The sequence below is a fragment of the Patella vulgata genome, chromosome 2 (assembly GCF_932274485.2).
Source record: "Patella vulgata chromosome 2, xgPatVulg1.2, whole genome shotgun sequence".
NCBI lineage: Eukaryota > Metazoa > Mollusca > Gastropoda > Patellidae > Patella > Patella vulgata.
In genome coordinates this window covers 24,720,289-24,734,786 of record NC_065880.2, presented here as the reverse complement: position 1 = coordinate 24,734,786, position 14,498 = coordinate 24,720,289, and the positions used below count along the sequence as shown (strand labels likewise).

At 36.0% G+C, this 14,498-nt stretch overlaps 1 protein-coding gene across 1 annotated transcript in view; it reads left to right on the top strand.

Annotated features, from left to right (window-relative positions):
• Nucleotides 1-363: 363 nt before the first annotated feature.
• Nucleotides 364-14,498, top strand: part of LOC126811823 (cholesterol transporter ABCA5) — a 45,593-nt gene continuing 31,458 nt past the window's right edge. The window contains exons 1-13 of the mRNA XM_050537748.2: nucleotides 364-671; nucleotides 3,413-3,543; nucleotides 3,728-4,115; nucleotides 4,890-5,011; nucleotides 5,486-5,712; nucleotides 7,604-7,961; nucleotides 8,547-8,694; nucleotides 8,913-9,099; nucleotides 9,763-9,827; nucleotides 11,565-11,698; nucleotides 12,545-12,697; nucleotides 13,397-13,516; nucleotides 13,908-14,046. Coding sequence (XP_050393705.1) covers nucleotides 626-671; nucleotides 3,413-3,543; nucleotides 3,728-4,115; nucleotides 4,890-5,011; nucleotides 5,486-5,712; nucleotides 7,604-7,961; nucleotides 8,547-8,694; nucleotides 8,913-9,099; nucleotides 9,763-9,827; nucleotides 11,565-11,698; nucleotides 12,545-12,697; nucleotides 13,397-13,516; nucleotides 13,908-14,046 — 2,218 coding nt within the window. The 5' untranslated portion in view covers nucleotides 364-625. The remainder of the gene's footprint in view (nucleotides 672-3,412; nucleotides 3,544-3,727; nucleotides 4,116-4,889; nucleotides 5,012-5,485; nucleotides 5,713-7,603; nucleotides 7,962-8,546; nucleotides 8,695-8,912; nucleotides 9,100-9,762; nucleotides 9,828-11,564; nucleotides 11,699-12,544; nucleotides 12,698-13,396; nucleotides 13,517-13,907; nucleotides 14,047-14,498) is intronic.

Genomic DNA, 14,498 nt, shown 5'->3' with positions numbered 1-14,498 from the left:
ATGGCGTATGCCCGTCTTCATTAGCCCAGGTTAGGAGCAGAAAAGTAGGACGTTAAACTCCATTTCATTTCATTTAGACCGACTCCAATGTTTTCCCAAATTTTCGTTGGGTGGAACGCTTTCTACCACAGAAGGTAAGCGTTAGATATTATGCAACAGGGCCGATTTTGATAGATTCTATAAAGCGAGTATAATTTAAGCCCCGCCCTTTTGTTGTTTAGGCCCTTCCCACTTTTTTGAAGGTTAAGGTTGCAAGGGGCCGTTTATTGTTAGGCCTTAACTCTTGTATCCTTCCGCCTCAAAATCATGAATATTCACACCAAAACCTGACAGAAAATGTATATTCAAACCCTTTTCTTCAATTCTACACCAAAAAGTCAACAAAGATCGCCATGCAATAGGGGGAAAAAGAGAAAGGGGGAGAAGGACTAAAAATAGCTTTGGCCCTTGTTTCGCGACGGCCCAGGAATATTTGGTGAGCTGTGTCCATAAGGAAAGACACTACTAACATTTCTCAACACCTTGTGAAATGGTTATCCCATAATAGAATTTGTCACTGTCATGTGTCTCCAACCACAAAAAATATAAATATGGGAGTTTCATGTTGTAGACCTCATATGAATTCATGACAAGAAGAACGAAGATCAAATATTCTAAAGTTAAATATACAGGTAAAATGTCACACTGATCCGCAGTGAATATTCGCTTGGCCGCTACAATCACTGATAAGGATGACATCGATGCGACTTAATGACTACAAAATATTAACTTTTTTCTTTCGACAAATTAAATTCTGAAACATTTTTATACGTCCACATTCATAATGTGAACGTATTATGCCGTCGCCCCTGTCTGTGTGTGTGTGTGTGTGTATGTATGTATGTGTGTGTGTGTGTGTGTGTGTGTGTGTGTGTGTGTGTGTGTCTGTGGTTCGCCTACAGGGCGCAATTCTTCATGGATTTTCTTCAAACTTGGTATACTTATTCCTTATACCCCAAGGAAGATCCCTATTGTTTTTGGTGCATGCCCGACCCCCCGGGGCAGAGCCACGCCCATTTCTAGTATTTGTTTGTTTGTCGTCTACAGGCCACATTTCTTAACTAATAATCTTGAAACTTTGCATACACATTCTTTGTACCCTAAGGAACATCCCTATCGTTTGGGGTGCATGCCCAACCCCCAGGGGCAGAGCCACGCCCATTTTCTTTTCGTGTGTCTTTGTGTCGCCTACAGGGCGCAATTCTTACTGGATTTTCTTCAAACTTGGTATACTTATTCCTTATACCCCAAGGAAGATCCCTATTGTTTTTGGTGCATGCCCGACCCCCAGGGGCAGAGCCACGCCCATTTCTAGTATTTGTTTGTTTGTCGTCTACAGGCCACATTTCTTAACTTATAATCTTGCATACACATTCTTTGTACCCTAAGGAACATCCCTATCGTTTGGGGTACATGCCCAACCCCCAGGGGCAGAGCCACGCCCATTTCCCATTTTCTTTTCGTGTGTCTTTGTGTCGCCTACAGGGCGCAATTCTTACTGGATTTTCTTCAAACTTGGTATACTTATTCCTTATACCCCAAGGATGACTTTATTTTGTTTGGTGGATACCCGACCCCCTGGGACAGAGCCACGCCCAATTTTTGTGTGTGTCTTTTGTCGTCTATAGGCCGCAATTCCTTACTGATCCTTTTGAAACTTTGTATACCTATTCCTTATACCTTAAGGATGAACCTATTGTTTTTGCTGAGCCACACCCATTTTCCTTTGTGTGTGTGTGTGTGTGTGTGTGCGTGTTGCCTACGGCCACAATTCGTCTTGGAACTTGATATAACTATTCCTTATAGCCTAAAGATAGCAACTACTGATTTTAGTGCATGCCCCGATTCCTAGGGACAGAGCCACGCCCAATTTTTGTGTTTATCGTATACTGGCCACAATTATGAATGACTCAACTTCAAATTTGGCATATGTATTCCTTATAGTCTAAAGGCGGCCATGCCCAGTTTTTGTGTTTAGCGTCTAAAGGTCACAGTTGTGAATGGATTATCTTGGAATTTAGTATAGCCTACTTATTCCTTATACCCCAAGTACGGCAACTATTGATTTTGGTACATGGTCCGCCCGCTTGGCCCAAGGACGGTTACTATTGATTTTGTTACATGGTACATGCCCCCACCCCCACCGGGCGGTGCCACACCCACGTTCTGTTCATATTTGGTCTGTAAATAATCTACAGGTTGCAATTATTAACATATTTGGATCCAATTCAGTATGATCCATCATAGGGTTGTGTCCATTTATATTGGTCCATATTCAACTCCCAGGGGCAGAGCCACGCCCAATTTTAGCGTTTTTTGTCTATAGGCTGGAATTCTGAATATGAATGGATCATCTTGGAACATATTTATTCCTTATACCGTAAGAATAGCAACCATTTATTTTGGTGCATGTCTCGACCCCCAGGGGCTGTGTCACACTGACGTTTTGTTAAATTAGGTCTGTAAATTTGGCAAAACAAATCCAACGCCTAGCCTTTTATTTTAAAAAGTACCATATGAATCAAAGCAGGAATGTGGACGTATATTGCAGCGATAGCGATGCTCTCGTTTTCATTTATTAGAAAAATAAATAAAGTCGTTTGAATTGTTTGTAGGTAAAAATCATTTCCTATTTAGTGTAAATGGGTATTAAAATAAGTAAAATTCACCATTTAGCCCGAATCCGTGACGTCTTATCAAAACAATGCACGCGCTATTGAGCCAATGATGGACGCCGCGTGATGTGACGTCACGTGTCGAAACAGTCATCTGTAACAGAGATATTAAAAAATCTCTGTGAAACAGATTGATAAAATGTAGGCTACTGTTGAGTGCTCATTTCATGACAGGTCTGTGTGTGAACACAGGGGCGTACATAACGATTTTGTTTGGGGTCGGGTGGGGGGTGTTGGCCTAGTACGTTGACCCGGCTACTTTTGACTTCCACTACTAACCCTAACCCTAAGTAGCCGGATCAACGTACTGCGCAGGGGTGTTTAGCAAAAAAGGGATCAACTGATGCACATGCACCTGATATGAGTGACACAATCAGGAACCAACCTAGCTAGGAGAACGTATCTAAAAACGTTGAGATATACTGTTGAGAGATGAGGTTTCTTATCTATCAGTAGTTTAGCTCTGAACGTAGGTCTCATTTCACTCATTACAGGTGTTTAAATTTCATACGTACTAGGACCTGTATTTTTTAGACTCTGTTCAAATTGGGATAGTCCCTTTAACACAAATTATAAATTAGAGTAGCTAAGAATAGCATAGAATAGAAAGGGGGAAAATGTAACAATACCCCAACAATCGTTTCGTATAATTCTTCTCAAATTCCATTTTATCTAGATTGATATTTAAATATTTTTAGATGAATGTGAATTGATAACACAACAGTCAGTGATATTAGACAACAAAATGGCCTCATTTTTTCAACAACTGAAGGCTCTGATGCAGAGGAACATTTTACTGAAGAAAAGGAACAAAAAACAGCTTATCCAGGTAAATATTACTACATGTACCAGAATGGCAATTGCTCAACTAGGACTGCTGAAAGAATCTTGACTCTTGAGTGACGGGTTTTCTGTTATTGGTAACAGATGAAGAGCTTAGAATTAAGCGGCTAAAATAACCAGGGTAACAATAAAAATTTAATACCTTTCATTTTTTTCTTGTTTTATTTCAGGAAATATTTTTTCCAATCTACTTTGTTGCCATATTGGCTATGATAAAGGCTTTATCAAAACCTTCTACAAAACCAGCCATTAATGGGTTTCCTGTGAATTCATTGAATGATTCCACATTCCATTTCAATGTTACAAAAAAAATTCTTGTTTCTCCAAATACAACAAATATCGAAACCATCATGACACATGTTTCAAATCTCTTGGGTTCTGTACAGTATGAGATGTATGGTGATATGAAAACAATTGAAGATATCTACAGAAACAACTCTAAGGAGATTGGGGCAGGAATTGTTTTTAATTATCAGGGTGGTAATGTAATGGACTATGCTATAAGAATGGATTATAGTGATGCATCTACAGATGGAAACTGGTTAGCATTATCAACTGGTAAGTAAGGAAAGAATTTTTTTATTGGGCAAGAATATTGGTAATGTACATGTAAATTGTGCTTTAATCTGTCCACCTGTTGTCCATAATTCTTGTAAGCACAACAGAGACTACAATATGGTTTTCTGTATCGTTGAAATAAAGAAGCTTATGGATGGTCAACCTCATACTGACAGTTTCTGATAAGATGATTAGAAGCAAGCAAGTGAAAACACTGTTCTTTTCTGCATGTAGAAGGGATGTAAATATGTGGTGGGGTGTGGTGTGGTGTGCGATTGTTCGTTTATCTTAGGACGCCTACATTGCTTTGTCCTGTGTTGTCTTCTTCTGACTTGGCCCAGGGGAATTTCAGGGGAGTTTTCAGGTGTGGAAGTACTTCTTCATTCCCAAAAAACCCTCCAAGATGTAATTTGGAATAGGTTATAGCTGCAACCAAGGAACAAACTGAAGGAGGTGGAAAATGTAGCATATGTGAATATGTGGTGTGTTTTGTGATTGTACATATATCTGGAGATGTGTACATGTAGATTGTTCAGTCCTGTGTTTTCTCAAATATACTACCTTCTGACTTTATCATGGGGAACTCCCTTGTATGGTGTATGTATGACATATCTGGGAACATCCTGTCAAAGGAAGTTAAAGTTGCCTGCAATACCACCATTTTGGAAACCAATAGTAAATACCAACCAGTCTGCACTGAAATTATTGTTTAAATTAACAAAAGTTTCATAGAAAAAGAAGTTATTATGATTGTATATTTATGTTTTATTGAAGCTGGCTGTAGAAATAGTTATCAATTGAATGGTACAATGGGTGGATCACAGTGTCAAGTAAATAATTTTTTAACATCAGGATTTATATGGTTACAGAACGCAATAGACACAGCATTAATAAGGGTCAGTTTCATATTTATATCATTTGCTACAACTTCAATCCAAGATTATTTGGAAGAGTAGCTGTCAAACAAAATAGGAGTGTGTCACAGATATAGTTATTTTTTATTTTATTTTTATACTTTCACATTTCAATGTGGTTGTAAATCATCGTCACCCAGTCTGCCTAGCCATTCACAATTGCTTGTGGATGCTCTAGAGGCTAATTGACTTTATGCACAGGGTGTCTGTTCATGCGTTGAAGACATTCAATGACTACCAACAACTTCTGTTTATGATCAGTGTGAATATCTATTTATGATCAGTACATGTAGGTATATATGTTTATGATCAGTGTGTATATCTATTTATGATCAGTGTGTATATCTATTATCATCAATGTGTATATCTTTTTATGATTAGTGTGTACATATATCTATTTATGATCAGTGTGTATATCTATTTAAAAAAGTAATGAGTTTGCCATCTTATTTCCAGGTGCACAAAAGCAATTCATCTGTTGAAATGCCTGATGTTTCAGTCCAACTTATGCCTAAAGGTCCATTCACTTCAGATATTTCTATAATGCAAACCCTTGCATCTATCTACTTTGTGTTCGCGTACTCTCTTTTCATCAATTTCCTGACGACTAACATCGTGGCTGAAAAAGAGAAAAAGATACGAGAAGGAATGAAAATGATGGGTCTCAGAGATATTGTATTTTGGTAAGAAAAGTATTCAAGAATAAATCAATAGTTTAAATGTAAAATGCAGCAGTATATCTACCAGGTGGTAGTTCACTGGTTATTACTGTAGATGATTTGCTTTATTTTTCATTTGGCATTTCATGCGATCTATGCAGGTTAATCAAAGTTGAAGAACTTCAAAAATACAATGTATTGTGAAGATAAATTGTTAAACTGATTATAATAACCGTCTGTTGTTCTTAATTGATTTTAATACGTCCACATTCATAATGTGGACTTATATTGCTGTTGCCACTTTATGTGTGTCTGTGTGTCGCCTACAGACCACAATTCTTTACTGATCATCGTGAAACTTTACAAACATATTCTTTATACCATTAAAGATGATCTCTATTATTTTGGTGCATGCTGACACCCAGGGGCAGAGCCACGCCCATCGTCTACAGACCGCATTTCTTAACAGATCCTTTTGAAACTTTGCATACTTATTCCTTATACCCTAAGGATGATCGTGGGGGGGGTTGGATGGCCAAATGGTTAGCACGTGCGTGCTGTATCATAAGGCCTGTCATTGAGTCAACTGGTGTGGTTTTGAATCCCCGGTTGTACGTGACAAGGAGTAGGGTCACCTGTCCAACCTCGTGGGTCTTCTCCGGGTCCTCCGGTTTCCTCCCACTGCTAAAGACCCCTATGTGCAAGCGATTATTGAAATAAAATTAAACCATAGATTAGTCCCGAAATGCCCTAGTTTGTGTCGAGTGGACGTTAAACCCCATTTCTCTTTCCTAAGGATGATCCCTATTGTTTTTGGTGAATGTCCGACACCCATTTTCTCTTTGTATGTCTGTGTGTCATCTACAGGCCGCTATTTTAATGAATCGTCTTAAAAACTTTTCTATATTGCTTATACCCTAGGGATGACTTTTTTTAATTTTTGGTGCATGTCTGACCCCTTGGAGTGGGACAGAGCCACGCCCAATTTTTGTTTGTGTCTTAATAGATCCTTTTGAAACTTTGCATACCTATTCCTTATACCCTAAGGATGATCCATATTGTTTTTGGTGAATATTTATTTGTTTGTCATCTACAGACCACATTTCTTAATGTAACACCTTGAAACTGCATACTTATCCCTTCTATCCTAAGGAACATCCCTATTGTTTGTGGTGAATGCCCAACCCCTAGAGGCGGAGCCACGCCCATTTTCTTCCTGTGTGTCTGTGTGTCACTTATTGCCCGCAATGCTTAATCAATCGTTTTGAAAACTTTTTGTATACTTATTCCTTATACCCTAAGGCTGACCTCTATTTTTTTGGGTGCATGCCCGACCCCCTGGGTGTCTTGTGTTTCGCCTACAAGCTTACAGGCCACAATTCTTAATGGATCGTCTTGGAACTTGGCATATGTATTCCTTATAGCCTGAGGACGGCAACTATTGAATTTGGTGCATGTTCTGACCCCTAGTGGTAGAGCCATGCCTAATGTTTGTGTTTATCCTATACAGGCTGCAATTCTGATTGGATTATCTTGGAACTTGACATATTTATTCCTTGTATCTTAAAGACAGAAACTATTTATTTTGGTGCATGCCCCGACCCCTTGAGGCAGTGTCACACCCCTTTTTTGTTAATAATTAGTCTGTAAATTTTTGCAAAACAAACTGCACAACAAGCCTTCTTTGCCTATTGTCATATTAAAGTTGTTGCAGCCTTTCATATTTCATTCTCTTCATTTTTAAGAATACCATATCAATCAAAGCAGGAATGTGGACGTATATTGCAGCTGTAGCGTTGCTCTTGTTTTTAATACTATTAACCATCCATTGTTAATTTCAATTTATTAATACAATATCTGTCCATACTTTAAAACTGTGATTAATTTATAATTGTGTGTTTTATTTGTATTTCAGGTTATCATGGTCATTGATATATGCCATTCTTATACTTTTTGTCACAATAATAGTCATAATTATAGCTTACGCTTCAAATTTTTTACCACATAGTAACATTTTTCTGCTTTTCCTCATGTTATTTTTATACGGACTCTCAATTATAAACCTCGCTTTCTTACTAACGCCATTCTTTAAGAAAGCTAAAGTGGCAGGAATTGTTGCAGGATTTTCTACTGTTATCATCAGTTGCTTGTATTTTGCTGTGAGTTTGACAAGAACTCAAACTGTGGATGGATATTCGTATTCTGTTGGAGCTGGCGGTCAAGTAGCATTGTGCTTTCTTTCTCCTGTTGCGCTTGCTCTAGCTGTGGATCAGGTAATCTGGGTTTAAATCATAATTATTTTTTATCATGAAAGTAGGATAATTTTGTAAATATGTATTGTTATTATTGAAACATATGGCCTCAAGTGAAAATATTTGTTCATGTTGTACAAATTAAACTTAGGGTTCTTTCTATGAATAAAAGTAGTTAATTAGCGATGAAAGACCTTTGCAAACCATTATCCTGTTGCTGTGCAACTATTGAAATCTCTGTGATACATTTCCGAAGAAATACAAACTTTCAGTTTCCATATAGGGTTGGCCATAAATCTCCAAATTAATATTAAAACACAGCATATGTACATGTAGGTTTAAAGTGAGTTATTGTGTATTACTTTAGAAGGACTGTTATGGACTAAACTGTTCACAGATGATCTTAAAATGGTTGGTAAATGATCTGCCAAACATGAGATGTGTATCATATGGACAAACTAGACATGCAAAATTTGGTGTCTTTTATTTTCACACAAATTCATTGTATGCACATAGTTTTTCAAGCAAAAATCAAAATGAGAGCATGTGATATTAGAATCAGACGTACTTTCTTATTTGTACTTAAATGTGACTTAATTTTTTTAGGGACTTTTCTTGGATGTTGCAAAAGGTGGTATGACATTTGAAACTGCAACATTAGGTGAATTTCCCCTCTATATACCCATATTGATGTTATTTGTTGATTTTATACTGTATGGATTGCTGGCATTTTATTTAGATCATGTTATTCCAGGTAAGTTGCATGGCATTGTTTATATTTTGTGTAAGAGAATATGCTATAAACCATGGTATTGTTTATATTTTGTGTAAGAGAGTATGCTATAAACCATATGCATGGTATTGTTTATATTTTGTGTAAGAGAGTATTATATAAACCATGGTATTCTTATATTTTGTGTAAGAGAGTATTGTGTATGGTATAAACCATGGTATTGTTTATATTTTGTGTAGGAGAGTATGGTGTACGGTATAAACCATGGTATTGTTTATTACCATCCTATTGGTGTCAGAGTAAAAAGAGCAACTATGATATACAGTCCTTAATAGACAATCAGCATATAACGCATCATAGTGATATGACACATGGCGAAGATGTAGAAGATGTTCCTCGAGAAATGGAAGAAAAGGCTTCTATTAGGTAAGAAGTTAGCAGTACTATGGTTCACATATTCTGATCTCCTCACAGGTTCATGTTATCAAATTTGTTTTGTAATTAGTCATGTGTGGAAAAACATGGCCTCCCTTACAATGAAAATGTTCCCAGACCAAAAATATTTCAGAGGGCCTTCTCATGCTCCAACCCCAAGTTTGTGGGTATTCAACTCTGGAACTTTATTATGCCAAATTCTATATTGAGTAGTCTTCAATATTATAATAATATTTAGTTGCTATTAGAATCATCTACTCCATCATAGTGCTGGCTCACTAACTTGGAGGTCTAGGGTTTTTTCTCTGTGTTGGTCCCGAAAGTTCCTAAAGATTTTCCTTTTTGGTTCTCCCTTTTCAGGCAGAGTGTCAGACAAAAAAGAGAGGTCGGATGTACACATTGGTATGCATTAAAGGAACCCTTGACTTTTGGAATTCTATTGTTTTCTCAGCAAAATTTCCCTCATAGCACACTGTATGGCATATCCCCATCATCTTCATTAACCAGATGCAGAAAAGTAGGATATACACGTAAACCCCCATTTCATTCATTTAAAAAGTTCTGTCACCAGGCCAATCCAAAAATAATTATACAGATGGTTGTATTATTTATATATATGAATGAATGGCTGTATTATTGATATATTTGTTTCAGGTTGTATAATATAGGTAAAACATTTCCTGGTAAAGAAAAGGGTGAAACAATAGATGCTGTAAATGGTAAGTTGGTTATATTAATTAAGACTTTCATATATGCTTAAAATATTATTATTTTATATTTCACATTGTATTTCAACATCTGGATATTTCAGACTTTCGGTTTCTGTTGATTTTGCATACCTCTTATATCAGGATTTATAGCTACTAAAATCAAGACCAAGATGTTATCTAACCTGCATTTCTAGGCTTTATCTTCCACATGTAGATTACTACCTAAATAACATTTTCAGCCCATATTTTTGTTAAATTGCTAGCTTTAAAGGAACTAAGTCGATAACATTTGGGATCTAGAAATTGACACAAATGGGTCGCAACGCATATGATAATGTAATATGAATGTATATAAACTGATTTACATTCAATCGTTTCCGTTTTTACCCTAATTTCAAATCAATTATGTTTGGGGAAATTCACCAGAAGTCTCAATCGAATGGCAATCTCTAGCGTCTGGTTATTTCAGTCTACGCTGATAGTATTTAATGCGCATGCTCACCAGATAAGAATATGACGTCATCGTTTGACATGACTTGTGGAATATGTTTAGCCTTGTTTTTCGAGTCCTGTGTTACAAATGGCACTGAAACGCATTATGCTAAACGATTCTTGTACCAATGGTAAAATGTTTATTTTGTCTTAAATATTGAATATCAGAAGCCCATCTTTCCCCCGGTAAGATCAGAACATCAATGTTGATTTAAATTGACATTTATGCAACAAAACACAAACTCGGATTGACATTAAACAATAAAACTTTATTTGGCATATGGGGACTACAGCATGTATATCTTGGCATTACTCTATATACATTAAATGAAATATTAAAATGTTGAATACTAAAGTGAATGACTGGTTTTCACAATCTTCCACTCCAAACATGTTTGACATGGCTGAATGTCCAATACATGGGAATTGATGTATTGTGAAAACCCCATTCTTGATAGATGACTCAATTGGCAGACAGCTTAAGGCTGCCGCTCTCAGTGTGAGTGAATAAAGTGAGCGAAGCTCGAGTGTTAGTACTGATAAAGGAGCGAAGCTCCTAATCACAGTGAAGTGAGCGAAGCTCGAGTGTTCGTACTGATGGATGAGCGAAGCTCCGATTGTAAGATTGAGGAGTGAAGCTCCCAGACCAATCTTGAACTGTACCTGAAATAGATTCCATTTAATACATAAACATATATACATGTATATAAATTGAACAATAATATTCAATACTGACTTCAAACCAAATAGGTAACCCCATACTTTGGGGTAGAATAGCTAGTTTATGGTTAAACTAGCTGTGAAAATGCATAACAAGTAACTAGTCCCTGTTGGCTTAGCAAACAGGAAGGCAGGAGATGGGGAGGTGGGCTTGAAATATTTCTTGCCGAATACATATAGCATGACTCGGTCTACGCGCTGTAATCTAGAAAGAGGCAGATTCGAAAAAGAGGCAGATGAGGTCACGTGGCATAGGTCATGACATGTGAACGAGTTTGTGTCAGTGCATAAACCAGACTTATTTACATAAGCCCCCAAATAATTCGTGTTTTCAATGTTGAAGACTTTGGATGATATTGAGTTAGAGACTTAGCTACTTTAATATTCTGCATATTTTGGATAAATTTAAATAAAGAAAAGTTGTTATTTGCCTTGTGGCATGTTGTCCATTTTAACTAACTAATTGTAGTATAAGATCAATGGAATGCAATAAGTAGCTAATAGAAAATTAGCATATTAACTATTTTTTTGCAGGAATATCATTAGATATATATGAGGGTCAAATAACTGGATTATTGGGTCATAATGGTGCTGGTAAAACAACCTTATTAAATATGTTGTATGGTTTAATTCCTACTACTAGTGGTGGTGCTATTATCAATAATTTAGTAAGTATCTTCTTACTATATATTAAGGTTGTTTGGGTGGTTGAATGGTCTAACCTGTGCACTTTAGATCATAAAGCCTGTCATTGAGTCATGTGACATAGTTATACATGACAAGGAGTAGGGTCACCTGACCAACCTCATAGATTTTCTCTGTGTTCTCCGGGTTTCCTCCCACTGCTAGCAAGCAAACCCTTATGTGCAAGCAGATTATTAAAATAAGATTGAACCATATGTTAGTCCCAAAATGATCTATTTTGTGTCGAGTGAACGTTAAACTCCATTTCTCTCCCTCTCTCTTACTACATATTAAATGGTATATTGAACCGGTAATCTCTGCTATTTATTTGACCAAATTCTAAATGAAAATAAAAATCCTACTTTTCTGTACTGTCCAGTCTAATGAAGATGGGCATGAGCCATACAGTGTGGTATGAGGAAATCCTGCCCAGACAATGGTGTTTACGCCTTCTTTTCATTGAATTCCAATGGCAAGATATTTAATACATTGTTCATATTGTAATATATGAATTGTCAATATTTCATCTCAGCAAGTTATTCAATCCTTTAAATATTCTCATGTGTACTTTAATTTTTTGAAAATATAAATATTGCTGATTCCCACTAATGGGCCAAACTAGAAGACGGACAAAGAAACTGTGTCTAATGGTTCAGATTCAACCGTGCTGGCATAATTATCCTACTTACACAAATATACATAAATATGTTATTCTTAAAATAATTAATTTATTTGTCAAAGAGATATTCAACCCAATTTCATCTTACTGTGTCCCTATTTAAGAACTGCAGAAAGTAAACATTTTTATATTTCATCTATGCATATTATAGGATGTATCTGATAGCAGTGATATGGAGAAGATAAGAACTATGTGTGGTATTTGTCCTCAACATAATATATTGTATGATGAGTTATCATGCAAAGAACATCTGCGTGTATTTGCGGGTATTAAGGGTGTACCTTCCAATAATGTAGAGTCAGTGGTATGTAGATTAAAACAATTCATTCAACTTTAAATACTTCTTTTAAAATCGGCTTGTCCATCTGTCTGTCTGTCTCTCAGATCTTTAGGAACACAATAACTTTCCTCTAATTGAGTTAGAATGTTTAAACTTAATTGGTGTGGATGAGTATTTTCTGCCTAGGCTAAGGTAAGATGTGCAACTTGGTTGGTCTATTCATTGGAATGTGATAACTTTGATTCTAATTTACTTTGAATTTTGTAATTTGGTCTATAGTTTCAGTACCTCAATACCATGACTAAGTTCAATAATGAACATTTTAATTAGGTTAAGCAGAGTTAATGGTTTATAGACAGATAAAGATAAATGTGCAAGTACTTGTAACATGTATCATCTATTTATATTGGGATTAAGGCAGAAGATATCAGCCTTGCTATTGGCTTGGTTTTATGCTGAAATACATGGTCAATAGTTGTTGTTTTACATCATTATTTTTGGATAGTTTTCCATTCTCCTACCCGTCTGTTTAAATTATTCTCGTCCTCTGGCATCACAGTTTGAAATTCAGTATTAATATCCACTTCCGTTTCAACTGGAGATTCATATTTTTAACAGGAAAACAAAACTATATACCTATGTGCCCTTATGGAGTTCTTATCTGGTGCATTGTAATTGATTGTAAACCGTTGTTATTTTTTAAATTAATGTTTTTAATTATAGATAAAGCAGTCATTAACTGATGTTGATTTATTGGATCAAGGTGATGTGTTTGCTAAAGATCTCAGTGGTGGTCAAAAACGTAAATTATCAGTAGCTATAGCACTGATTGGTGACCCCAAGGTATTTTATAGTATAGATTATATACAATAATACATAGATTATGAATTTTTGTTCATTGAATATTGATTGATGTAATGTGAACCACTCTGGCTGAATAAGATACATAGCAGGTTGTTGTTAGATAAGGCACAAAACGTATTAAAAAATGGTATCAGCTTTAGAATAAACTTGTGGAGTTCTTGACACCTGTCACTGCCTGCAACAATAGTTGACACTTGACTTTCAGGAACTGAAGCGTGCTAACTATACGAAGATTGTTTCCAGAACAAAAATATATTGGGGTTAATTTGTTTTAATAATTAAGATTATCATAACATCATACTGTTACACGAGGTTTAGTGTCATGTAGATTACTGCTATTTTGAATATTAAATATGGATTATTTAAATAGATAATATTTCTGGATGAACCAACTGCTGGTATGGATCCTCACTCCAGGCGTCATCTTTGGTCCCTCCTCAAGAAACAGAAAGCAGGAAAAGTTATAGTACTTACCACTCATTTTATGGATGAAGCAGATATACTTGCAGGTATATTAATGCTCTCAAAATATTTAAATTTGGATAATTTCTTTATTTGATGTCAGTTTAGTTCCTTTAGGAACTGTCTCTGATTGGATGATGTCAGCTGACAGTTCTTATAATCCGTCCCTATATATCTGCAGAATAAAAATAACACTCTTCCCCACCTCTGTTCTAAGGCTATTTTGGAATCCTTACCAACTATTTTTCACCGTGATTATTCTTTGTTCGCCAAAGGAATCAGTTTTTGCCACAGCTGACACACATTTATAATAATTCAAAGATATTTTCAAGGAGAATTCGCGAATAAAAACGTACACAAAATACGTTTGAACTTATTAGCCATTACGAGACTGGAACATGTGTATACCGCATGTTTATTTAATCGCTAAATTCTACTAGTTAATATTGTTGAATTATTATAAATTTGTGTCATATATGGTGAGAAATGATTTCTTTTG